This window comes from Bombus huntii, chromosome 14 (genome assembly GCF_024542735.1).
Source record: "Bombus huntii isolate Logan2020A chromosome 14, iyBomHunt1.1, whole genome shotgun sequence".
Classification (NCBI taxonomy): Eukaryota; Metazoa; Arthropoda; class Insecta; order Hymenoptera; family Apidae; genus Bombus; species Bombus huntii.
The window spans coordinates 10,753,872-10,778,870 of record NC_066251.1 but is presented as its reverse complement, the minus strand read 5'-3'; the positions used below and the strand labels follow the sequence as shown (position 1 = coordinate 10,778,870).

General features: G+C 36.5%; 2 protein-coding genes across 4 annotated transcripts in view; one reads left to right on the top strand and one right to left on the bottom strand.

Moving 5' to 3' along the window:
- The first annotated feature begins 2,671 nt into the window (after positions 1-2,671).
- Positions 2,672-14,493, top strand: LOC126872820 (acetylcholine receptor subunit beta-like 1). Its single transcript, XM_050633010.1, has 5 exons — positions 2,672-3,036; positions 3,139-3,275; positions 3,549-3,703; positions 3,839-4,883; positions 5,004-14,493. Exons 1-5 carry the CDS (start codon positions 2,979-2,981, stop codon positions 5,166-5,168), a joined length of 1,560 nt encoding a protein of 519 aa, XP_050488967.1. The 5' UTR covers positions 2,672-2,978; the 3' UTR covers positions 5,169-14,493.
- LOC126872819 (neuronal acetylcholine receptor subunit alpha-7-like) overlaps positions 9,642-24,999 on the bottom strand; it is a 171,767-nt gene continuing 156,409 nt past the window's right edge. For all 3 annotated transcript variants that reach the window (XM_050633009.1, XM_050633007.1, XM_050633008.1), the window contains one exon: positions 9,642-23,577. In XM_050633009.1, coding sequence (XP_050488966.1) covers positions 23,410-23,577 — 168 coding nt within the window. In that variant the 3' untranslated portion in view covers positions 9,642-23,409. The remainder of the gene's footprint in view (positions 23,578-24,999) is intronic.

Here is a 24,999-nt window from a genome sequence, read left to right as displayed (position 1 = left end):
AGCCACGAATCGCAGGTGAAAAAGCTGCTGGCTGTAGCTTCTCGGCTCGGTCGATCTGAGTCGAACACGCTGGCTGGATGTTTAAATATAAAAACGGGGCGAAAGGGCCGCGACAAAGGCTTTTTTAATAATTCGTCTGTGGCACACACGAGAACTCTGTATATGCGCCCGTGCATAGATACATTCCTTTTCTCTCTTTACAATGTATATAAAGCTAAAAACGAAAAAAACGTACCTTTCCTTTTTTTTATATTATATATATTCTCTCTTTTTCCAGCTTTCTCTTCTGTACTCTTTTTGCAGTAGCAAACGGATCGGTCGTAACAATACGCGGTGCACTCGCATCGTTTGACATAACAATAACTCCGGCCGAATTCACCACACCATGCCAACGGGATCTGGTACACAAACGTAAAACGTTATGGTATACCACGGTCGACCGCAGCAGATTGCCGATTTTCTAGAATCGGCCCGTGTCTCGAACATTTTACGAATTGCGCGGTTATTGCTTGGCCAGAACTTTCCACTGCGCGTTTTTTCACGTTTGAATACGCATACGGCGTGCGGTTATCGGATTGGGCAGGTATAGTTTCTATAAGTTGCGAAACCTTGTAGGGGAATAGGATGCGCTCAGTAATAAAATCGCAAATCGAGCTTCGAATCATTTTCGAGATCGATTGGGATGTATCGTAGTTACATCGCTCGATTTTGTTGATGAACGCCGTTTGTGTTCTGGCTTAAGAAACGTATGAGACCCATTCGACGCTGTTTGTTATTTCCTTGCTAACTGGGTCAGCCAGAAATTCCTATAATTACTAAATTAAAAGTCTATTTTAACTCTTTCAAGTACAACTGGTACAATATAATTTGTTTTAAGAGAGATATAGATATAGATATAAACAGAGACAGATATAGATAGATAGAGAGAGAGAATGAAAGAGAGAGAAGTCATTGACAACACATACTGTACCTTAAATACTATTAGATAATTATGGGCATGTTTCATAGTTAACTAAGTTGCGAATGTTCGCGAATTTAACAGTTTCTAAAAGATAATTCTATTATCTACATTCCATCGTGATGTTTGAAATAATTATTCCCATAGCTGTCATCAAAACCGTCGGGAACAATTATTTTCGAATAAATAATGAGCTACACTCCTCACCAGAATTTATAATTATTCGCAAAGCTTTAGTTTCTTGTTAATAGCGACGATGAAAATAATTATGAAGAGATAAACATCATTCTCCGTAATATTCCTTTATTTGTAAAATGCAAAATACAAGCCTACAATTCATTTACCTAATGGTTTTGTACAAAAAATCGGACAATAAGTTATTAATCAATTATTAATACATTCAATATTAACTATTTCATTTAATATTATAATATTAACTATTAATACTTTACAAATATCTTATCATCCGACCTTGATAAAATATTATTGCGAATCTTTTTTTTCCGAAATAATCGTTTTCAAGCAAGTCCTCCTTCATCTTATCCTCTATCAAAAAAGACAGCCTTGCTTGTTGCGCAAATTTGCTCCTCTCGTTCGGGAACTGATCTCTATCTGTTAGCAGAAGATCGGTTATTTCTAAATAACCTATGATTGTATCTCCGACAGAGTTTCTACCACGCAACTTGGCAATCCTGCCAATTTTAGGTTCGCATTAAACGCAGAATGCAGGGAATTTCACGGTAATTAGTTTGAGAGGTTGTATGTACAATCCAAAAGGGAACAATGTGGCAGCAAATAAATTATGAATAATAGTCTCTTTCGGATAAAGAGCTATTCAAACCGACAATTGACTATTTTTTGTTTCATTACTATAGATCTCTAAAAAAATAATCGAGACCATAGATCGTCGAGATTCTACATCTGACTCGGATGATCTAATTGAATTTACTAATTTGAAATTTAATGGATGTATTTGTTGCAAAATTGTTCGCAACGCGAACACAGAGTGCAGTACCGCACAGCTGCTTATTCTGCACTTCTATGCGTCGATAATCATTTTCAACTTCGAAGAAAGTAGACTTGAATTAAGTACATTGTACAGTAACCAATTACGAATCAAACTTCAGAGTACGATCGAATCGAAAACAACGCTTGTGTAACATCTGCATTTTTAAATTAATAAATATATAAGTATATTGTATCTTATTAAAAATTCCAGTGACATTGTATGCATTGATTTGTTGTACATACTGAAAATGCAACTAAGTAACCGGTACTTGTTAAAAGTTTCCAATGTATAATTTTCATCTGTAATCGATGCGAGTCCGATAAAATAAACCTAGCACGAACCAAAACAGATACATTTTTTAATTTAGCATTAAATCACGGAAAATTGTTTGCGATCATCTTTCTCGTTATCTCGAAACCCTTCAGGGTCGAAAAATGATCAGCCTTTGCGTCTTTGGGAAGTCAATTTTGAGCCGAATCAAAGTTCAAAGCGATTAAAAAAGGAAGAATTGAAATAGCAAAAGATCCTTTAATCTCGCGAATATTCCACCCCCCTTAACCACCCTCATGCCAATACCCCAACTTGTCCAGAATCCCTCGATAAAGTAGAACCGACTCCGCGCAGCGAGCATCTAGACTGCGCATCTGTGAAGCGTATCGCTTGTGAACAACCCTGCCCATCAACCCCTAAACTCTGAGCGTGTCGCACCCCAGTCGCACGTTCCAAGTCCAAACATCCACTTACTCCGGTGTGACGCCACTTTTTCGTCGATGGTGTGGAGGAAAAATCGAATTGAAAGAGAAGAAACCTAGTTCGGTCGTGGAAACCAGCGGTGTGAAAGGGTTCTTGATTAATTTCGCAAGCATGGAAGAGGGTAGGCGGCAGTGGATCGGAAGGCAAGAGAGGAAATGCACTTATTGGCCAGCGTCTGCGTACACATATTGATCTGTGGCGGTGGCTGTGGAGTGTCTACGGGTGTCTACGGGTGGGACATCTGAAACTTGTCCAAAAATGTATTTTTGTTTGCGGCTCGCGCGTTTTCTCCTCATCTCTGCTGTTTTCTGCGTTGGTAAGCAGTTATAAGTTCGGCAACGTGATCCGTTTTATTGCTCTTTTTGAGTTGTTTCTTGGGTATCGAATTTGGGGTGTTGATCATCAAATTGTTCTTCAGGTCTCTGCTCCGAAGATGAGGAGAGATTGGTGCGAGATCTGTTCAGAGGGTACAACAAACTCATCAGACCCGTGCAAAACATGACGGAGAAGGTGCACGTGAATTTCGGCCTTGCTTTCGTGCAACTGATCAACGTGGTGAGAATCTTTGATACTCGAATATTTTAAAGATAAAATTTACTGTAAGTGAAGGTGCTTGTGACAGGCAGTATGAGTGTCAATTTAAACCATTCCGTAAAACTTCTCAGTAATTTTTTGTGAACACCAATATCATTACTTATAACATAATGTACGTCACGAGTCATGTAAATATTATCTATGGGTTTTAATTAGTTTATAGAATTGTTCATTATATAGAAAAGGATTAATATCAGTTCTAAAGTAGAAACACGAATGTGGGTCATTTTTTAGAACGAGAAGAACCAAATTATGAAATCGAACGTATGGTTGAGATTTATTTGGACGGATTATCAATTACAATGGGACGAAGCAGACTACGGTGGAATTGGAGTTCTCAGGTTACCACCTGACAAAGTATGGAAACCGGATATTGTACTGTTTAATAAGTACGTAACCTTTGAAATTTTGTACTTTTGTATTTATATATCGCTACAGTACTATAACCTATGTATCATTCGCACAAATTTCACTTTAAAAAGACTCCCCAATTCCAAAGAACCATCAACTTTTCCAATTTCCAGCGCTGATGGCAATTACGAGGTGCGCTACAAAAGCAACGTTCTGATCTATCCAAATGGTGACGTTCTCTGGGTTCCACCAGCGATCTACCAGAGTTCCTGCACTATCGATGTAACTTATTTTCCTTTCGATCAGCAAACATGCATCATGAAATTTGGATCGTGGACTTTCAACGGCGACCAAGTCTCTCTAGCCTTGTACAACAATAAAAATTTCGTCGACTTGTCCGACTACTGGAAGAGCGGTACCTGGGATATCATCAACGTTCCAGCTTACCTAAACACTTACAAGGGCGATTTTCCAACGGAGACAGACATCACTTTCTATATCATCATCAGACGCAAAACTTTATTTTACACGGTGAACTTGATTCTTCCAACGGTTCTTATCTCTTTTCTCTGCGTGCTGGTATTCTACCTTCCAGCAGAGGCTGGCGAGAAAGTGACGCTAGGGATCAGTATTTTACTCTCGTTGGTCGTTTTTCTATTATTAGTCAGCAAGATTCTGCCTCCGACGTCTCTGGTGCTTCCACTGATCGCTAAGTATCTTTTGTTTACCTTTATCATGAACACGGTCAGTATTCTCGTCACCGTGATCATCATCAACTGGAACTTCCGTGGACCGCGAACGCACAGAATGCCACAGCTAATCAGAAAAATATTCTTAAAGTATTTGCCAACGATATTAATAATGAGGAGACCGAAGAAAACTCGTCTAAGGTGGATGATGGAGATTCCGAACGTGACGTTACCAACTTCTACCTATTCAGGAAGCCCGACAGAGTTGCCGAAACATTTGCCAGCCTCGTTGACCAAATCGAAAATGGAAGTGATGGAACTATCCGATCTTCATCATCCGAACTGTAAGATCAATAGGAAGGTTCACCATACGACTAGCAGTTCTAGTGCCGCTGGTGGTGAGGGTTTGGCAGATAGAAGAGGATCCGAAAGTTCAGACTCTGTGTTGCTCAGTCCGGAAGCCAGCAAGGCAACGGAGGCTGTCGAATTTATCGCTGAACATTTAAGGAACGAAGATTTGTACATACAGGTGAGGAATCGCTCGATCGTTACGTTACAAATTTTTGGTTGTTACTTGTGGGCGAATGTAGTTGAACAGTGGAGCGTAAAAAGCACGAGAATTTGTTGTTAATATGTACACGTGTTTCAGACGCGAGAAGATTGGAAGTACGTGGCGATGGTAATCGATCGACTGCAGCTTTACATTTTCTTCGTTGTGACGACTGCGGGTACCATTGGGATTTTGATGGACGCACCTCACATTTTTGAGTACGTGGATCAGGATCGTATCATAGAGATCTATCGTGGAAAGTAATTTCACGAAATCTAGTCGATTAAAGAAGGAATGGCGTGCCATTATCGCAATAATTTTCATTTTACTTCCTTCTTTCGTCATGTTCGATTCTCTCTTTTGTATACTTTACGAGTATCGTAGATCGAATCGAGATCGAAACGGAAAAGATTAATCTCGAAGCGTGGGCGAAGAATAGATATAGGAAATTTTAAAAACGTTGCTTGGATCGTTTTCACGTAGCAACATAAAAGTTGCTGATAAAGTTATTTCCTCGTTTGCCAAAGTATAATATCGTTGATTTCTATTTATTTTATAGAAGAACAAAGGTACTTCATGAAAAGATCACGAATCGATGTTAATATTATGAAAGTGGAAACAGGAACGACGCTCTCATGGATCTTTTATAACGATCAATCCTTTCTTCATTTTATACCGAGGAACGACTATCGAGTTTTCAAATATTACACTCGTGAAACTATCAAGAAACGAAGCTCAACTGCACTCGTCATACAACTATATACATATATTTCATTCATAATACATCATATACCAGATTTTGTTTCAATTTGTTTACTCCACGCGTTGAATTCTGATTTTCTTCAAGTCTTACATTATTCGTCTTGAAATTTATATTTTGTACGACACACGTTAGTTCGAAACATTTCGTTCATTCCTCATATTAATCATTATTGCATTCACAATTATAATTGTCTTCCTTGAAAATCTTGGTCATGAGTATGCTGAAACGAGTGCGGAATAAATGTAAATTGCGAATCTAATATTAAAATTAATATCCCATTGACCGTGCATCCTAGATGAGTAATTGGTTAGTCGGGATTAAGAATAAGCATAGAGCGTAGATATCAAATAATTTTGATATTAATCGTGCAAATTACCTTTGCCATTATTATAATCTAACAGGACTCGTGTTTGATGATTCATCGCGACGCAGAACATCGAAGGGCCGTGACAACGTTTACCAATCGACAAATACATTTGATTTTTCTACTTTATATTTGGGAAAAAAGTCGTTTGCTGTATTCTCATCTAATTCGTATTAATTATTAGTCCAAATTTTATTTGAATATCGCTGAAATTCACAAACAGAATTTTGCAATTAGTCCGTTAGTTAATTAAATAATACATAATTATACATAACTTTCACATTGATACACGCTCCGGTTCTTTGCAAATTTTTCAATGGAATCACAAAATTGTATTCTTCGATAGAGATTTCAACAGTTCGTAAAAAGAAAGAGAAAAAAAGAAGAACAACGACAAGGAAGGAGAAATTGGCTGGTCAGATTCGCTGACGTCACCGCGGAAGCGCACATTAAAAGCACAATGTCTCGGCCTTGCGTATTTAATCGTTATTAAAAAGGGAAGAAAAGTAAGAAATTATATCGTACGTCATATACAAAGATATGATACCCACGCTACATGTATATTGTACAGAAAACTGTTAAAACGGTCATGTTTTCTCTAATAGAAAGTTTGTCTCATACACAAAGAGTGTTTATGGTTGTCGATTTAACGATCGTTGATTTTCTCATATGTATCGCCTACAGTTGTGCCTCGCGAATCATCCCAATTGTTATATATGATGTTACTGTATATAATACGTATACGATTTTCGATTTTTATTTCACTAATCTCCATTATTCAGCGTAACGAAACACGCATTTCAGTCTTATTAAGCCATGCACGATCAAAGCCGATTTCTTTCCAAATCGAAGTTATCATTTACATCGATCGATCGATGGAAAAACACTTCAAGGTAATTGCATGTCCTTTTGATAATTTTATACGTAACGGTGAAAGGAGAAAGGCGTATATCTGTTTCCAACCTCCTTTCACGAGGATTGAATGACCTGGACTTTTATAAAATTTTAATATCTACAGCGAGGGTATACTCTGTGTGAAGGAAGGACGATCGATGGCAAAGGATTTTGAGGTTCAGGTCAAGCGTGAAAAGAATATTGCCCGCGTTTTAACAAAATTCATTGTTGAAGGTTTGTGATTCGTTGTCCTCGATGCTTGTATGGAAATCTGATGTGTATGAGTACCTATTCCCGATTAGAGTAACGAGTTAATAGGGTGACACGTGTCTTCCTTGAACGAGATACAATAACTAGAATTTAGTCCCCCCAAGAATGAAGTAATTAGATGATGCTTATTGATTTCTATACATTTTACTTCCATATATTTTATAGCGTTGTTCACTCGAGAATGCGAAGGGTGATTGTGTAATGAGAATCACAATGAGACGATTTTAATGAAGATTTTACGAACCACGTGAAATTGAAGATGCCAGTTTTAAATAGTCATCGGGTTATGGATGATTGTATTTGATAATTCTTGTATTTTGCTTGTGAATAACTTCTTACCTATTACAATTGCAAATCAAAGTTTAAATAAGAATCGAATTTAGAAAACTTTACAACTGGCACCTTCGATTAACCCTAGAATATTAATGCAACTGATTTTTGCGTCTTTTTTTCATAGCTTTTCATTTTACAACATTTTCCAGGTTATAACCACTCGATGATAATCCATTAAGTTTTGATAATTTAGCGACTATTGTGGATATACACGTATATAATTATTACAAGTAAAAATAAATGCGATCAATAAAAGAAGAAGGAATGTATCTAGTGATGTCGGATATTCTGGGGTTAATGTCATTTTATGCATGTAGGAATATTTTAAAATTTATTGCGCTAACATAATGTTATTGTTTGTACGTTTGTATCTTGGATTTAATGTTTTTAAACTTTTTTATCTTGCGATACTATTGAAATACGTAACTTTTGTTAATGTATATTAATATAGCGAATTCTCGTTAGATCAAGACGATTTTAATCGAAATAAATATTCGTTTAATAAATCGAAATTAAACGAAGAGAATTTTCTTAATGACAGATAACACCATAAAAAAACTATAAGTTGTGGATTCTCTCATTGGTTCTCACGTGCAGCAATTCGAAACTTGTTTCACCTGAACTGTACATCTAGTTATCGTTAAAATTGAATAAGTCGAATTATTTTATCAGCGTTACAACAATCAAATGAACGTATTGGAATTTATCGCACAAAAAGAAACGTAATTAGAGCTAATTAATAAACACCTGAACAAATTTTTCATTCATTTCCTTCCATTTCAAATACACGCAAACTTGACAAATGTTGCATCATTAATTTCAAACATAACTGATATTTCTGTCATTCGATATTTAACCGATGTCAACTGATATTTGAACGAAATTTGTTTCTCCTTTTTAGGTAATATGTATCTTAAATTATCATAAAATCACAGAAGCACTATCTCGAATTAAGGAATAAATTAATTAAACGTTATTAACGACTTTTAGATTCTAAAACGTTCTTATGGAATTTTTAGATTGTAATATTAAACATTGCCAAACCGCTTGAGAAACACGAACGTTGAAAGAATTTCAAAAATTTCAAAAAAAAAAAAAAAAAAGAAAATGATCGCGGGTTAACGTACAATCATCGTAAAAGTAGCAAAGAGAATCTTTATGAAATAGTTTTCGATACAAGGAGTTTGAAGATGAGCGTCCGAAGATGGGAAATCGTTAAAGTTTAAGTGACGAAACACAGTTATATCTCTTGTCTACTAGAGAAGAAGATGATCGTACTAGCGAATGTACATTAGTCTATCTTTATGTATTACGTATAAATATATAAAGAAAAAGGTAAGAATACGAAACGCATTGTTGAGCCGAAAAGTTTTGTACTTTATTATGCATGAGAAACACTGCGAGTATGTTGATTCGAAACATTGGGTTTTCATTACTAGACATAATATTGAGATAGATTCATAGGTAGTTCTTTTTACAATGAAATAAAAATTATTAAATGAATCGAGAATACCTTCTTTCTGAATCAAAATGCGTTGCACCTAATAATGATGTAAATAAGAATGATCGATGGAGAATGTAAGAAGGAAGTAAATGAAAGACGTCTATATTCATTTCATTTATTTCAACAATTTCATAATAACGTAATAATGTTAATAATATTACAATGCGGCGATTATGTGTTCACCAGTTAACAGGGATTTTCATATCGATCAACGTTTCTGCCTCGAAAAAGAGCCCAGCGTAGAAATATAACAAATTTTTTTATTATTAGTAGTATTAGTACTATTGTTATTATTATTCTTACTCTTATTATTATTAGTATTAATATCATTCATTATTATTATTATTATTAATATTATTATTATCTTACTTAACGTTCTTCAATGTGAATTTACTATTATCAGGCCAGGCTGTTGTCGAGGCATAATTAAAAGTCAAGTGAGATCGAGGGTGAGTTAGTTCAATTGCATCATCCCACCAGGGTCTACGGAAAAGGGAGTATCGTTTTCATCTTTTCTCTCTCTCTTTCTCTCTCTCTCTCTTTCTCCTTTTTTGAATATTTTGTTTTCTTTTTTCCTCCTATATAATATATTTGCACGGGTAACGCAAATTTTATTTCTCATTTATTTCTTGTTTACTCTCTCTCTCTCTCTCTCTCTCTCTCTCTCTCTCTCTCTCTCCCCCTCTTTCTCACCCTTTCATATTCTCTCATTCTCTCTCTCTCTCATACATTCTCTGTTTTTTTTCTACTTCTCTTTCTCTCTCCCTTTCTCACCAACTTTCTCACTCGCTCACGCATTCACAGGCTCGAAATATTATTTCTGTGTTATCCTTCGTTAGACTCGCACGAACTTTTTTCTTTTTTTTTCTATTAACCTCGTAACGACTTCGACGACTGGTGTAACGGTGGACAATAAAGAGACGATCCTTCGTTAAAATATATTATCAGGGAAGAAAAGGGCGTAGGTAGAGAAGAAATAGATCTCGTGCATTCATATCTCAGCGATCTGCGTCGCTGTTTTGTCAACGGCAAGCTTTTTACACACCGGTCTTACTTGAATCGTTTCTCTTCTTATATTCGGTTCGATTTTAAATTCTAATTAAGATCAATCGTCCCCAGCTACGGTCCTTTATCATATTTTTCTTTTCGTTCCGCTTTTGGCTTCGTTAAGTTCGATAGATTGTTCTGAGATAATTGGATATTTAGCTTTTTTTCTGTTAGTTTGAGAGAAAATGATCTCGATAAAAATCCGAGCCTAACTTCTAGTAAACTATCTTTTGAATCACCCCTATAATTTACTGTTCGAAGTAATATTACTACAGTCTCTATTGATTACAGGCTAGCGTTTAATATTCAGTTACTCGATTATTGATTGATTTAGTTTAGCTTTTATTTAGTTCCCTTCGGTGTGTATTACGAATATTTGGCGTTTAGCATTCAAGTATCCTTTTAAATGTACGTAGAGATTATATTTTTTAATAGTACACGTTTAATTCTTCCTTTCCTTTTTTTTTTTTTTTTTGTATTTTTCCCTTTTTCTTTTTTGACTTTAGAACTTGTTCATCCTTGTTTTTTATATCTTCCTTTTTCTCGCTTTTTTCCTCCTTTTCTTTCGTTCCCTAGTATTTGTCTTCAAGCATGAACCTTATCAGCTTGTGGCTTTTTTTGTGATTTTTTTTTTTTTCTTCTTTCCGTTCCTTCGACTCGGTTATCGACTACTGATCGCTTAAAGAAGGAAAACAGAGGAGATTTTACAAACGGTGAATCGTTTCGTAGTGAGAGAGTGTGAGAATTTTTTTGAGTTGCCTATTGTTGTTTTTCGAAATGAAGGGAACGAGAGTTACCTATTCGAGAATTAATTCGAAAGTTGACTTTTAACCCTTTGTCGTCCACGTTGCTTCTTACGGCCGTACTACAAACGCCTCTTTGTAAAAATTCATTTTAAATTCAGTTGGCTGTGACGCGTTTTCTTTAGGTTTATTTATTTTCTTTTATATATTATTATTTTTAATTTCCTTCTTTCTCCGTCCGTTACATCGAGAATACCGCTCGGCGACTCCTCGCATACGGAAAGTCACGACAGATTGCAAAAATTTTAGTCGAACTCTTGAACGCAGTAAAAATATGTTGATTATTGATTTTTTCCTAACAATGATACATATTCGTGAACGTTTTGAGCATTTATCTTGCAAGTCAAATTTCTAACGAAATAATTCAGGAAGGTACATAAATTCGATGGTAACTTTAAGACCGTTCGAAAGGATATTCGAGCAATCATTGAAGTTTCCTCAAATTAAGAAATAGCACGACAATTTTTCGACTCGATAATAATGTCAATAATATCTTTGTATCCATAACATTTCTTCTTTCGATAGACATTATTATCAAAACTGAATCGAATAAAAATCACAAATGAATTCAATATTTTTACCCTTTTACAAAAATAGAAAAAAATAACAGGTCTATTTCAACATCAGTTACTCAAAAATCCTTCGAATCATTCGTAGCACATTGCATAATTACACAACTCGCGTACAAAAGGATGCGTCATATCGAAACTCCATCGCTAAATCCCTTAATCGTTTTACAACGAATCTCTTAAACAGTCTCGATCTATTCTATACAAATCCCTCCGACTTCAGTCGCCAATGCGAATAATTTCTCTCTTTCGTGAAATACTCTCGATTCTCTCTCTCTCTCACACACACATTCTTTCTCTCTCTCTCTCTCTCTCTCTTGCGCGCGCGCGCTAATTAAGCGTCTGCTGGGTTCGACAGGCGCGATAAATTACGTGCTAAAGATAGCTAAAAATTTGGCACTTGAACATTGCGTGTCCGCGCTAATCGTTTATCCTAATTCTGAATAATACACACTGCCATGAAGGAAGTCCGCGGCAGTGAATCGCGAGAAAAGAAACTCCGCCACTCCACGCATTTCACACCCCATCAGCAATATAATCGTCGTCGATCTTTTCACCTCTTCTGTGATCACGTTGCTTCGATGGAGGTCGATTAACTTGTTGCCTTATATATAGACAGCGAATATTTATGCTAATTCATTTTACGACTCCATGTAAAATAGTTGAACGTGAAAGAAAACTGTTTCGCCTTTTAAATGTTTTAACAATTACTTCGTCTTGGACATGATGAATTCTATACGAATTTCAAGTCTAATGGTAAGTTCTTAGTCAGTTTTCTAATTACATCTTTGAAAGTAAAAATTCTTCAAGCTCACGTCAGACTTTTATCGTCTACTATTTCACGTGTGAATAAATGTTAAGTGGTAAAGCACGAAGTTAATCGATTTCATTTAGCAAGAGGATATGGCCACGGGTTGTGCGATGATTCTTCGATGTTTCTTCGTGTTTAAAATACGTGCGGAATAACAGATATCTTATGCGCGTTGAGAATATCACGTCTCAACCTCGTTCACGGTTCATATCATCGAAGGAAGAAGAAATCGAGCAGAAAGTAGAGAAGAAAGTAGCGGGACGATGAACGTCCTTAATGTTTTTTTCCTTAAACGACGTCGAGCGTGGGAAGGTCCGTGAAAAATCGGCACAGATTATCGTTTCGCTGACAATGAGTGTAACAATGGGGACTGACTCGCGAGCAACAATTTCAATTTTTCTAGCTTTTACCTCCGCGCCTTTTTCCGCCGAATTTATTCCTACCTTTCGCCGTAGTTTTAATTCAATCTCTTCATAATACGTATTTAAAGAGAATATACGTACGTATATGCGTTACATATATATATATATATATATACATTCATACGTATACACGAAGTTCAGCCGAAATGGCGAGGTGGGGAACTTTTAGTAAGTTTTGACAAGAAAAATTTATTCGTTTGATAGTATAAGTTTTGCTCCAAATCTAAAATAATTTTCGAGTTTGAAATGTATCGACCGTTTTGCTATTGATTGATCAGAACTTTAGTAAAAACAGTATCTGTTTTGTGTATTTTCTTCAAGTTATATCCGTACTGTATTTATTGCTCAGTTTATTGCTCATTACGCGTTTGTCTTAAGCTTACAGAATATTTGTAACAGAAATCAACCTGTCATTAAATTAATATAACTCCTTTTTGTCAAAAAAAGCAGGTAAACAACTTGATTTGACCAATAACGTAAGCATTGATTTTGTTAGAATAAATAGAATCAGAAAGAGAATTGCAATGGTACACAAGTTTAGAAATAACGGGACTTTATATTTACAGAAGAAAGTACAAGTATGTATGAAAAGTTGCTTGTAAGTTACAGTAAATTGTAAAGAATAGTTTTTGTATTTTAATGCAACGTAACGAAACGTTCTCTTCCTACAAACAAAAAAACTTCTTTCGATAAATACTTCGCTTAATTACATTCCAAGTTGAATACAACGTTTGTCCTAGAAATGAGAAAACCGCAGACTATACTATACATTTTCTCTCCTCGTTTTCATAATTATTACGTCTTCTATGCGAATTACATCAACCTTGTTCTTCGTTTACACTTCATTTCGGCTGACCTGCTGTATACTTTATGCATATAAAGAGCGATCTAGTAAAATGGGACAAAGGGTCGTCGATCTTTCGAGTGTTTTCGTGCAACGCGCGATAAACGTCGGAAAAAATTTGTTTACTAATTACAAAGCGTAATATACACACTTCTCTTCGCTGAAACATTCCGTGACGTTTTCTCCAACTTTGCTTGAGCGCTCGTAATTTCTAAGCGTTTCTACCTACCTTCCAGCGTTTCGAGATCTACAATAATAAAGCGCATTTCACAAGTTATGTTACAAGAAAAATTCTCGCGCTTCGTTCGTGCCTCGTTAACGGCTCGATAAAGTCTGATTCTTCGCCTTCTTCTTCCTTTCACGTTTCTTTCTCGTGTTCAACTTTTTATTTTTCCTTATTCTCAGTATCCACTACAAAAACGAATCACACGACGAACGCGAGTATCTCTTAAACTTGACAAATACAATTTTGATTCTCCATCGATCACAGTACTTTCACAGTTTCGTGCTTGAAGACAAGGAACGCGACGCGATCGCTACTTTTCCGTGAGAGAAACGTTCCCTACTAAGTTCCCTTAATTAAATATCAATCAGCCGATCAATAAAACCCTGGACTCCGTATAATCGTTCAAGGGGATTTGCGTTTCTTCGAACAGTTAATCAGAGAAGCGTTCGTTCAGCAAATATACATATATCACCAGAGCTTTTTAAGACGAGGAACGACGGGTGAACGTCAATAGTAGAAAAAAAAAGAAAATAGAGAAAGGAGAGGAAAGAATATGGAAAAGAAATTCGTCTGGTGTGCTTTTGCGTCTTCATTTTCCCGTGTGTCTTGTAACTACTTGTTTGGAGACTAACTGCGGAAGACTTTGACGTGCTATAAGTATAATAGACCTTACACGTTAAAATTACGTCAGGCTACAGTCGTTTTTTATTTTTTTCTCTTTTTATCTTGGCTATATAAATCGGTATTATACCGTTCGCAACGATTAAGATCGATTTAATTTCACCTAGAAACAGTTATCGATATCTCGCGTAGTGTTAATAGAGGTAGTATATCATACATCGAGAGAGAAGAAAAATGTTCGTTTTTCTCAACAAACGTCTCAACAATTTTCGTCGTTCGCCTTTAAGTTCCGAGGGGATTGTCTTTGTGACACTTAAACGACACGGTGTCTCGGTGAGCAATCTTATTTGTTTTATTTCTAACCGGTTACCTTAATAAGTTCCTTAAAATGCTTGGATTGAATTACGAGTCGAGTAAAAGACTACAAAGTGTAGGAGAAAGTTTCGAGGACCTAACATGGTCGATGAATCTTGCTTTCTTCCAATTTTTATTTCCTTTATTTCTTTGTTTGTTTTTTTTCTGTTTTTTTATTTTCCATGATGGATTCTACGTCGTAGGACGATCGAAAGGGGCTACTTGTCGACGATCTTGCGTTCGATGTCTGACGTTTCGAGCGTTGAAGGTAATCGAACCATTGTTCAGCAGAGAGCGTTTCTTTCAGACAATGGCTTAATCTTTCGAGGATACTTTTCGAGTTAAGGCAACGTTGACGGAGGAATGTATTTGTCTCTTACAGGAAGCTTTCACGAGGCTGAGCTCTCGCGAGCCCTCTTTAATCTCAAACTAATCTATAAATCGACTCCTTTTACATGAAATTCAAATTTCGCATCATCCAGAATAATTCTATAGAACTATATTGAAAAATAAAATTTCATCTCGAAACTGCACAGGATTTTATCTAAAATTTAATCATCCGTATACTTTGTTATTTGTTATTTGAATAGCCAGTACAAAATCGCGTATGATTAAGAGTTTCATCGACACATTAGCCCCCTTCTAAATTTAACCATTTCATAATCGATTCTACATTCTCGATCTCGTTCCTATTTCGAGATATTTCTTTCTTTCTTTTTTAACAGTATCATTCACATTTACTCGAATAGAACACTCGAAAAATCGTACGCCATATCGATGTCCAAATACATTTTAATCGTATCACCCTGTACATATGCGCTACTACGATCCTAATAGCGTACCAACCTTTATAATGCATTTTTTTTATTTTCTTTAAATTTCTTATTAACCATATAATATTTCCCTTTTTTTCTTTATTCGTTATTAGAAACGATTCTTCATAGAAGTTGCCTTAGTCATAGATTAATAACGTCGTAGAAAGAAAAATTTTCAACATTTCGCACAGGCGGAGAATTAATAATTAACATGTTACCGTTACGCTATTATTTATTTATTATAATTATTATTGTTATCAGTATTAATATCATTAGCACTAACGTTATTATTAATATTATCATTGTTTCTCTCCTCCTTCGTGATTTTATCGTTATTATTAATTTTAATTATTATAAGATTAATAGTTTATAATGATAACCCCGTGTGTGACAAGCTGAGTTTAATACATATATGTATTCTTGTTTTTTTTTATCAAAGGCGCAAGTTGCGTTATTTCTCTGTAAATTTCGCTTCTTCGTTTCGTCCGTTTCCCTCTTTTAACCCTTTCCCTCCCTTATTTCCGCTTACTTTTCCGTCTTTTCTCCTCGATTCGTTTTTAAACAAAAATCTTATTATGTCCCGATAGTAGGCTGCTACTTTTAGACGTTCGACGGCATCACTGTTTTAAAAATCACGTTTCAAATATAATACAATTCTGCCAAATATTCTATTCCGTGTAAATCGTCCAAGGTATGCTTATTAACTTTTCTTGAAAGAAAAATTCGATCGCACCATGAAAAAGCTGACGTCTCGCTCTACGAGAAAACTTTTGAGGGATAATTTCTATCGAAAAACTCGGCAAAGAGAAATTTCCTTGTAAAGAGGATCGAGAATAACCTGGAAGAAAAATTTTGTTCTAATTCAGAAGTTTCGCTCAAACAAAACTTACAACCGTTACCCGTAATCGAGCTGCTAGGCAAAGATAAAAGAAAATATTACTTCGAACGGAGAAATGCTCGTCAGAAATTCAAACGATGATCGAGCCTTTAGATCGGACTCTATTTCGCTTTGAAAGCGACTTTTCAAAAAGCACGACGAGCCTCTGTTTTATAGCCGTGATATCGTTCGATCACGCACAAGAAAGCGTACTTTCGTCTCACTGTTGTGCGACGTTTGCTGCGTGATATATTCTTATCTTTCGAAAAGAAGCTCTCGCGTCTCGTTTTCTTTCACAGAGTTCAAGAAGGTGGAAATATTTTTGCAGCACGTGCAATTAAAATCACCCTGTCGTATTAGCGTAATTATCGATACGATTGTTACAAAAAGAGAAAAAGAACGAACGGGTCGTCACAGTCCGCTTGAATTTAAATATCATTTTTCTCTTTCCTATTTTTATCGTTTATTTTCTTCGCTCGTCGATTCGATTAGTTCAATTATAGATTAATATTGATACTCTATGCTTTTCTCATCGATACATGTTACGTAGTACGTAAATACAACGTGTAACGTTTATTTCCCTCGAAACAAAACGATCAAACGAAAAGATTCCCGAAACGTGAAAGAGGACACTCCCTTTTCCCGGTGTCCACGCGTTTATTTATTTCTACTACTGTTTCATCCTCTTCTTGTAATTTACGAATTAGTGTTTCCATTTCTTTTGTTTTAGTTTTTACGAACGTCTCGACAATTTTTCTACCGTTTTGTCTAATTAATCTCTAAGACCCTGAATCTCGTGAACAGCTTAAATGCTTGAACGTTGAGCGTGATAGTTGAAAGTAGTACACTCGAACATTAATTATTCTCACTAAGCGGCCAGCTTACGACATCTCGTAAACACTGGAACCGCACTGGATAAAAACAATAAATGAGCATTCGTGAGCAACGAATTTAGTTTATACTTTTCTTCGTTATTCTTCATCCTCGCCTTTTATCTTCCTTGTTTAACATTTATATCTTTAAATCATTTTTTTGTTCAGTGAGCAACTTGTTTCGAATTCCAACTTGGCTTCGATATGTGAGAACAAGTAAATTTTTTCACAGAACGAGTATATAATTTCTTAATTATCGAACAGCTTATCGCCTTTACTTTTTATTTTATTTTATTTCTCTTTGCTAGAACGTTGGAACTTCTTCTTTTAAATACGGGCTACATTGTGTTTCTTTCTTTCACTGCAATTCTATGCATTATTTTCTCCCTTCTCTTGCAACAACAAGTCACCCGTTGAATAATCCAACTGAGATTTCGTAGCACGCGAAAAATTCGGCGTGTGCGTTGTACGATTATATTCCCGAATAGTTTTATTATTATGATTATTTTTTTTTACGCTCGCGTAAGAACTAATCAATAATAAGTAATATCAATAGGCTGGATGTTAATTCTCCGTTAACAATCAGTGTTTGCTCGCTTAACGTTAACGCGTTTAAATACAATTAAAATGGGAGCGTCGTTCAACGCCGCCGTCGCGACATGCAACGAATCTGAGCCGTTCGCAGACCAATTTCATTAATTTATCGAACACATATCGTGCATCTAATTGCTTCATTTGCAACCGGTTTTTATGGGACACTTTACAGTAGGCTGTAAACGATGTACATCCACGCATAAACCGATATTAACTCTCGTAAAACGAATTATAATTATAATTGTAGAACGTATAATGCTCTTCCTTCCTTCACAGTTTGTCAATAGCAGCTTTAATCACATTACACCATGGAAATTGTCCCGTTAATAAAAAATTCGATAGACATCGTTATCTGCTGTAATTATATAACTATAGTATGGTAACTCTGATTTTGTTTATTGCATATTCGCGTACTTCATGATACTTTTAAGTAGCGTAACAGAAGCTAGAGGAATAAGCTTGTCATATTTCGAAGCATAGTTTAATGTTATCTACTTCTGGAAGCTCTTACATCTTGCGAATCAAATAATCCAAAAATCAATAATGTTACATTCATTGCACGGATTTCTTGAAAGTTACTTGAAAATTCAAATTGGCTAACGAAGGGCTCGAATCGGTCGCGCTTTAACAATAAATCGTCGCCATGCGACTCTTTCCACCAACTTGAACTACAGCAAACGTGTTTGCGGAAAAGAACCAAGAACTAACCACCACAGAAAGTCGTTTCGTTTCGCGATTGGCTATCCTTGATTTTGCAGCTGTCGCTGGGAAGAAGGAAACACGTTCAAAAAAGATTCCATCGCGAAACGAAGTCGTTGAAACCGTGACATTTAAACGCATAATTCATCGTATTAATGTTATTACGTTTCCTTTTTTCTCTTTTTTTTTATTTCGTTTCATTTTTTACTTGACTCGACACTGTGGCATGCCGAACTATTTTCGTTAACATCTTTTCCGCGATTCTTTTGCTTCCCTAATGACATTCACTTGAGATAACCGTAATTTGTTTTAAATATTTTTTTTTATCTTCCCTACTTAGTACTGTATTCTAACAAAACCTTCCGGCGCGAACCATTAAGTGCTTTAAATTTAATTCATAAGTTTAATTAGTTAGCTGATTTAAAGATCGAGAATGGTTATTCCACCAATCGAGGCATTATCGATTATAGTTTATATCCTCTACGTACTATTATTTTTTTTCATTTTAAATCGTTCCTTTAACATTGTTAACAACTTTTTTTTTAATTATTATTTTGTAACCATTATAATAGTATTTAAAAGATAACGTGATTGGTTGTCGCGTCAATGCCAATGGCCAAAACGTGCTATAGTTTTTTTTCGTTTTTTTTTCTTGTTTTGGTTTAGTATATGTTTAACAAAACCCGCCTGCGAGACTATCCGTTAACGAGATTCCGATGTTTCTTTTCTTCTACTTGCGTTGACAAGCTTCTTCGTCTAAGTTAGTTGTCGAGTATTTCTCCAGTTTCTGTTTATTTAACACAGTCTACAAGATTGCGTTTGCTTATTTTTGTTTTTTAAATTCTATTTTTTGCATTTTTGAGCGTTCGTTTTTTCAATTTTATTCTTTTACGAGAGGAATAAATTATTCGGCTCTAAGGGAGCTAAGTTTTGGTTCGGTGACGTGCTTCGTGCTCGTATTAAACACTGAGGAATGTTAGGATTAATTTCCTGCGTCTAAAGATATGCTTCTCATATGCACTGTTTTTAATCGAGATGACCACCCGAAGTCGTGGAAATTTAGGTATATGCGCGGGTTAGTTAAATGTAGATAATGCGCTAATTGAACTTTTATCACATTGGAACAACGTCGATTTGTATAATTTCAGGAAATAATAAAACTAACTTATAAACATTCATTACTTAATACATTTAAGAGAATTGTTCTTAAATATTTAAAATGGATTGCACGAAACACGAAATATTCAAATTGTTATTACATAAAACAAACTGTGACGAGGTTTTATTAAACTGTAATAAATAAGAGTTTGTTACACATACAACAAAACTATGGCACCACGTTGTTCCAATGTAAGCTGATCCTGAAACGAGTCGAAATGAAACAAAACCGTCGAGTTATCGAAATTAACGAAGTATGTACAGCATGAAATCTAACGTTGCTCGAAAAACACGGTGACTCTTACAGCTCGAAAAGGAAATGCTATTTCCCGGCGACGTCGATTCGTTCGAGCATCTACGAGTCTCGAATCTCGAGTCTGGTCACGAGTCAAAATAGTAAATGGAATATCGTATTAAATACTGAGCATTCTTATATATTGACTAAAATGTTTCCTGCTTCTAGACTCGTGGTCGACAGAAAATTCGACGAGACACTACCAGACGAACGACGATCGCGTGTAGTACACGTTACAACTTAACTACTACGGTAGCTTCGATTCCGAAAATACGTCAAGCCTGACGAAGTGTTTTGTTGCCTTGTCGTCGAAACAAATATTCACTATGAAACTAAACGAAGCGCGACGTTCGATAAAAAATATCATTCAGCACAATGCAATTCCTAATTAATGCGAATACCAATGCAGCGAGACTAATCGTTCTTGAAAACAATTTTTTCTTGTTTATTCGTAAATTTCGATACGCATTGAATAACAATTTTTCAATTCTTTTCATAACTATCGATCTCTCATAAGTTCTCGCAATATACTTTTGTAGGAAAGGGGTCCCATTTTGCAGCGACAGACAGCAAAAGTCAATCGGAACTGCTGTGCGCCCGTTGACGGATAATCCGACGTGGGTACTTTCACAGACGAACTGCAAATGGTTTGGCCATTTAGGGCGAGTAGCGTGCGGTCGAATAGCAAGAGATTATTCAAGAATCAGACTTGTGCGATCGCTCGAGATCTTGATATTCAGTTTCGCGTACAGTCAGATAGCATAGAATCGAGTCGGTTGCTGGTTCGAAGAATGAGGGGAAAGTACCCAGAACCGGACTGCGTTCGGGAATATTCGAAAGGAAGCCGCATGGTCGCTCGTCCATCGAGGATCTTCGAGATTCGCATCGTTCGAAGGCGACTCGACTTAAAAAAGTAAATATACACTAACAGCTTCGAGTTGCTTTGGAATCACGTTGCGAATCTCGGATCCGATTGTGATAGGTAGACGCCTCGTTACCTAGATAGCGAACGTCGAGTTCGCCGGGAGTCACGCGAGAATCTCGAGGATGCGAAAGCCTGACTCCCTAGAACGTTAGATTGAAAAAGTTTTTGCTTGTGTACGCATGTCCGTCTTGTGTTAACGTAAGTGTGAGACATGTGTGGAGCGGGTGTGTAACGTGTGTGAAATTCAACGCAACGGAGTGCGTAGTGTCTATGTACGTATTGGCGGTGTGTGAGAGAGAGTATGTACCGTGTGTGCGCTTGTACAAGCGTGTACAGAGGGACAACAACAAACGATGTCCGCCGATAGAAGGGAAAAAAATGTGTGAAAATGAAGAAAGATGCTACGCTAAGACAATCGTCATCATCGTCATCATTTCATCTGAAGTCATTCATATACTCGCGTCCTCACTCTTTCTCTCCCTCTCCCCCCCTTTCTCTCTCTCTCTCTCTTTCTCTCTCTCTCTTTCTTTCTTTCTCTCTCTCTCTCTTTCTTTCTTTCTCTCTCTCGCTCTTTCTCTCTCACTGTTTCCGCTTGCTTACGCCGGATTTCTCTTACGAGCTAACAAAGAACAGTATTTTATTTTTTTCTTTTGTTTTAAACGCCGCGCTATCGCACGCCATCTTATAATCGTAGTATAAATCCCCCGTTTTATTTAAGTTGTCGTCGATTTTACTTACTAGTGATACGGATAATAAAATTCACTGGCATTGTTTTGAAACATTTTGGCAGTTCATTGTGTGTAGTTATTATTTTTACTTATTATTCTCTTTTTTTTTGTTTTTTTTTTTGTTGCTTTTTCAGTTTTTCAGAATATTAACGTGTGCGCTTTGCTCTTAATCGTGTGTTCTCTTTCGTCTGTTTCTATTCTGTTTTTTTATTTCTCTCTACCTTTTTCTCTCTTTTAAGCACAATAAAAGGAGCGGTGTACCCTTCTTCAGCTTCTCTCTCTTTTGTTTGTATATCTCTCTTTCCTCTCTCTCTATCTTTTTTTCTCTCGTTTTTTATGAGATTCTCTGGCTGGTACGGTCGTACGAGAATCGAACGAAAAATCGTTTCGTAATCGTGGACCGTACCGGGCAACTCGATTTATTCTTTAACAAATTCAAACCCTTCGACGGTTTTTCGGTGCTCTTTGTTTCTATGTTCTGTCTCTTACGTGTGTACGCGTGTATATGTGCGTGTACGTGTATGCGTGTTCGTGTTTCACACGCGTGTACGCAGATTTATTTGCATCCCGTGCAACGATTATTGAAGCGTGTTTCAAAACCGAATGTTTTCGTTAAAATTTTAGTCAAACTATTCGTCACGTCACTTCAGCGAAATAGTTTTCAAAGAATAAAATACTTTTCACAACGTGGTTAAATAGATAGCAAGTTGTCTTACTCAAAAGCGACACTTTAAGATAACTTAATAATAAGAACAACAATAACGAAGATATTTTTCTCTATTCTCACTATCGCAAGAATGCAAGGAAAAGTAATATCCATGAAAACGAATAAAACGTAATATTTCCCAACTATCACATATCGGATTAAAATTAACACTGCGATTAATAAGAGAATTACAATTTCTAATATTCGAAAATTTAAATATATTCGTTTAACAAACCTGAAATTGGATGATTTTGATAGAAATTATGCAACGCAGAAAAAATATGAGGAAGATATAACTACTTTCGCTTCACTAGTCAGTTCAGCGTCAGCATGTTGTATATATCCAATTTTCCGCAAAAAATTGCGTCAGCTCGAACCGAACGGAACTCGAGGCTCGCGATCGTTCGCGTTCCATCCCTATCGCGGCACAACAAATGCCAGAGATGCACATACCTCGGCGTGGCCGGCATGTTTGTATGCGATCGTGTGTGCATGTAGGTGTGAGCGCGCGCGCGCGTGTCAGTGTTCCTTTAACGCGCCTATGTAGGCGCATTTTCAACGTGTCTCGCTAAGGCGTCCTCTTCGAATGAACTACATAAAGATATATATATGTATACATATACGTATCTCTTTTTACGTATATATATATATCTTAAATAATACAGAGAGCCTAGTGTCCTCGTATCATTTTCTTCCTATGAACAGTGCGGATCACCCGAAGCGGGGCGTAACACATGACTCTCAGGCTCGACTTCCAATCAGCTGGACAACCAAGCGTAGGAGAAACATCGTTGTAAACGTTGTTCGCGTAATCCTAGCATGGACCAGATTGTGGTAGTCATCATCGTCATTGTCGTCGTCGTCATTGTCGTCGTCATCGTCGTCGTCGTCATCGTCGTCGTCGTCGTCGTCGTCATCGTCATGTTCGCGTCCCTCGCCGTCCGCACCGATGCGCAACGCACGATCCTCGTCGACCGCCAACGTGTAGTCGGCTATCTGTACTTTTCTAAATCACGTGACGATGATGTGCGGCGCCGACAGTAGGACGGTGATGGTTGCGATGATGGTGAACAGAGTAAAAATGATTAGGCACATTCTGTCGATCACCATCGCCGCGAACTTCCAGTCATTCGTCACCTTGGTGTTCAACTCCTCGTTCTTCAGCTGATCCGTGATTATCTGGAACAGGAAGCCGTGTATGATGTATGACGTTCGTTTTCAGGAAGTACGGTTTTCATGAAAGCGGTTGTTAGAGGAAATGGGATATTTGTCGTTGCAATGGAATGCTTTGCGATCCTTAGACAGGTTATGGGTCAGTGTGGCCGATTAATATTTTTGATTAAACAGATTAATGACTAGTTCCACTTATTAAATCAATCTAGATTTTCAATAATTAGTTTTAATGGTACTCGTTAAATCAGTCTAAAAATTTTAATCGGTCAGTGCCCAACATGTGTATCTTTGTAGACAGTAAATTAATAAATACGAAACTGATAATGAATTATATGAAAATGAATTTGCGTGTAACATCATCGCTCGCTAAATAGAAGATGTTTATGTATGAATATTTTAAGAGACGAAGCCGTGATCTAAAACGAAAGTAAGTTACCAGTACGTCAACCCCTAAAGTCGTATCTTTCGCTCTTTACATTCGCGCGCGCGTCCCTTGAAATATTAATATATAATTGAGAATCCCATGTGTACGTTTGAAATTACGTCGAGCGCATTTGCTGCTCTGTCGAATGCATTAATATAAATCACGATAATAAGCACTGGAAGTCCTAATTTATCCTTTAACAGATAGACTCCCTCTTGAACTGTGATCGCTCTGTGACTTCGAAACCCTCCTACTATCCTCTTCTGGGACCAATTTATTTACTCAGCGTATAATCAGCCCCATGAAAAATTGAAAATCCCATGATTATTATACGATAATCCCCATAATTGCGTGTATAATAATTACCAAGTTAAACAATTAATTGCATCAAAGATTTTTTGAGCCAAATACTTCTGTCAAGTGTCGACAATGGCCATTTTCTTGAGAAATGTCATTTAATCTCTTTCTAACTCCAGGAAGGAAATGTACAATAGAATTCCCGGAACTGGTCAGAATACACAATGACCACGCAATTGTCTAAAATTGTCTCTATCATGGAACCAGGACTGATCTTGAAGTTTCTATCAAATATTCGGTTTATAATTATGAACACCGATAGATTTCGAGTGTTTGACTTTGCCGTGTCAGTTCTGAAACTCGAGAAACAGACAGGCTTTAATAATCCTGCACAAACAGTCATAGAACAGAGAATGGTTTCACGTTCGTCAGCGAACCTCGTTGGTACATGTTTCGGTATTATACTACATGCGAGTTTACACGAAAGTTTCTCCACTTACGGGTAAATTAAAATGAGTGTACACTTGGTAATTAGCCGAAGCATCATCGCGCATATTTCACAAGAACTCGCTAATTGTCATCCTCATTATTATTAATGGCCGACACTTCTTTCTATTGAAAATAAAGTAGGAGCTCAAGTTTGTAAACGTTGAAGTAACTAAGAATGTATACGCTCTATAAGAGAGACTTTACTCTACTTTTAAGCG

Excerpts from the sequence above, each read along its gene's own strand:
- LOC126872820 (XM_050633010.1), top strand. The coding sequence starts at position 2,979 with ATGTATTTTTGTTTGCGGCTCGCGCGTTTTCTCCTCATCTCTGCTGTT. Across the intron at positions 3,276-3,548 it reads TCGTGCAACTGATCAACGTG|AACGAGAAGAACCAAATTAT; the intron begins GTGAGAATCTTT and ends GTCATTTTTTAG. Across the intron at positions 4,884-5,003 it reads ACGAAGATTTGTACATACAG|ACGCGAGAAGATTGGAAGTA; the intron begins GTGAGGAATCGC and ends CACGTGTTTCAG.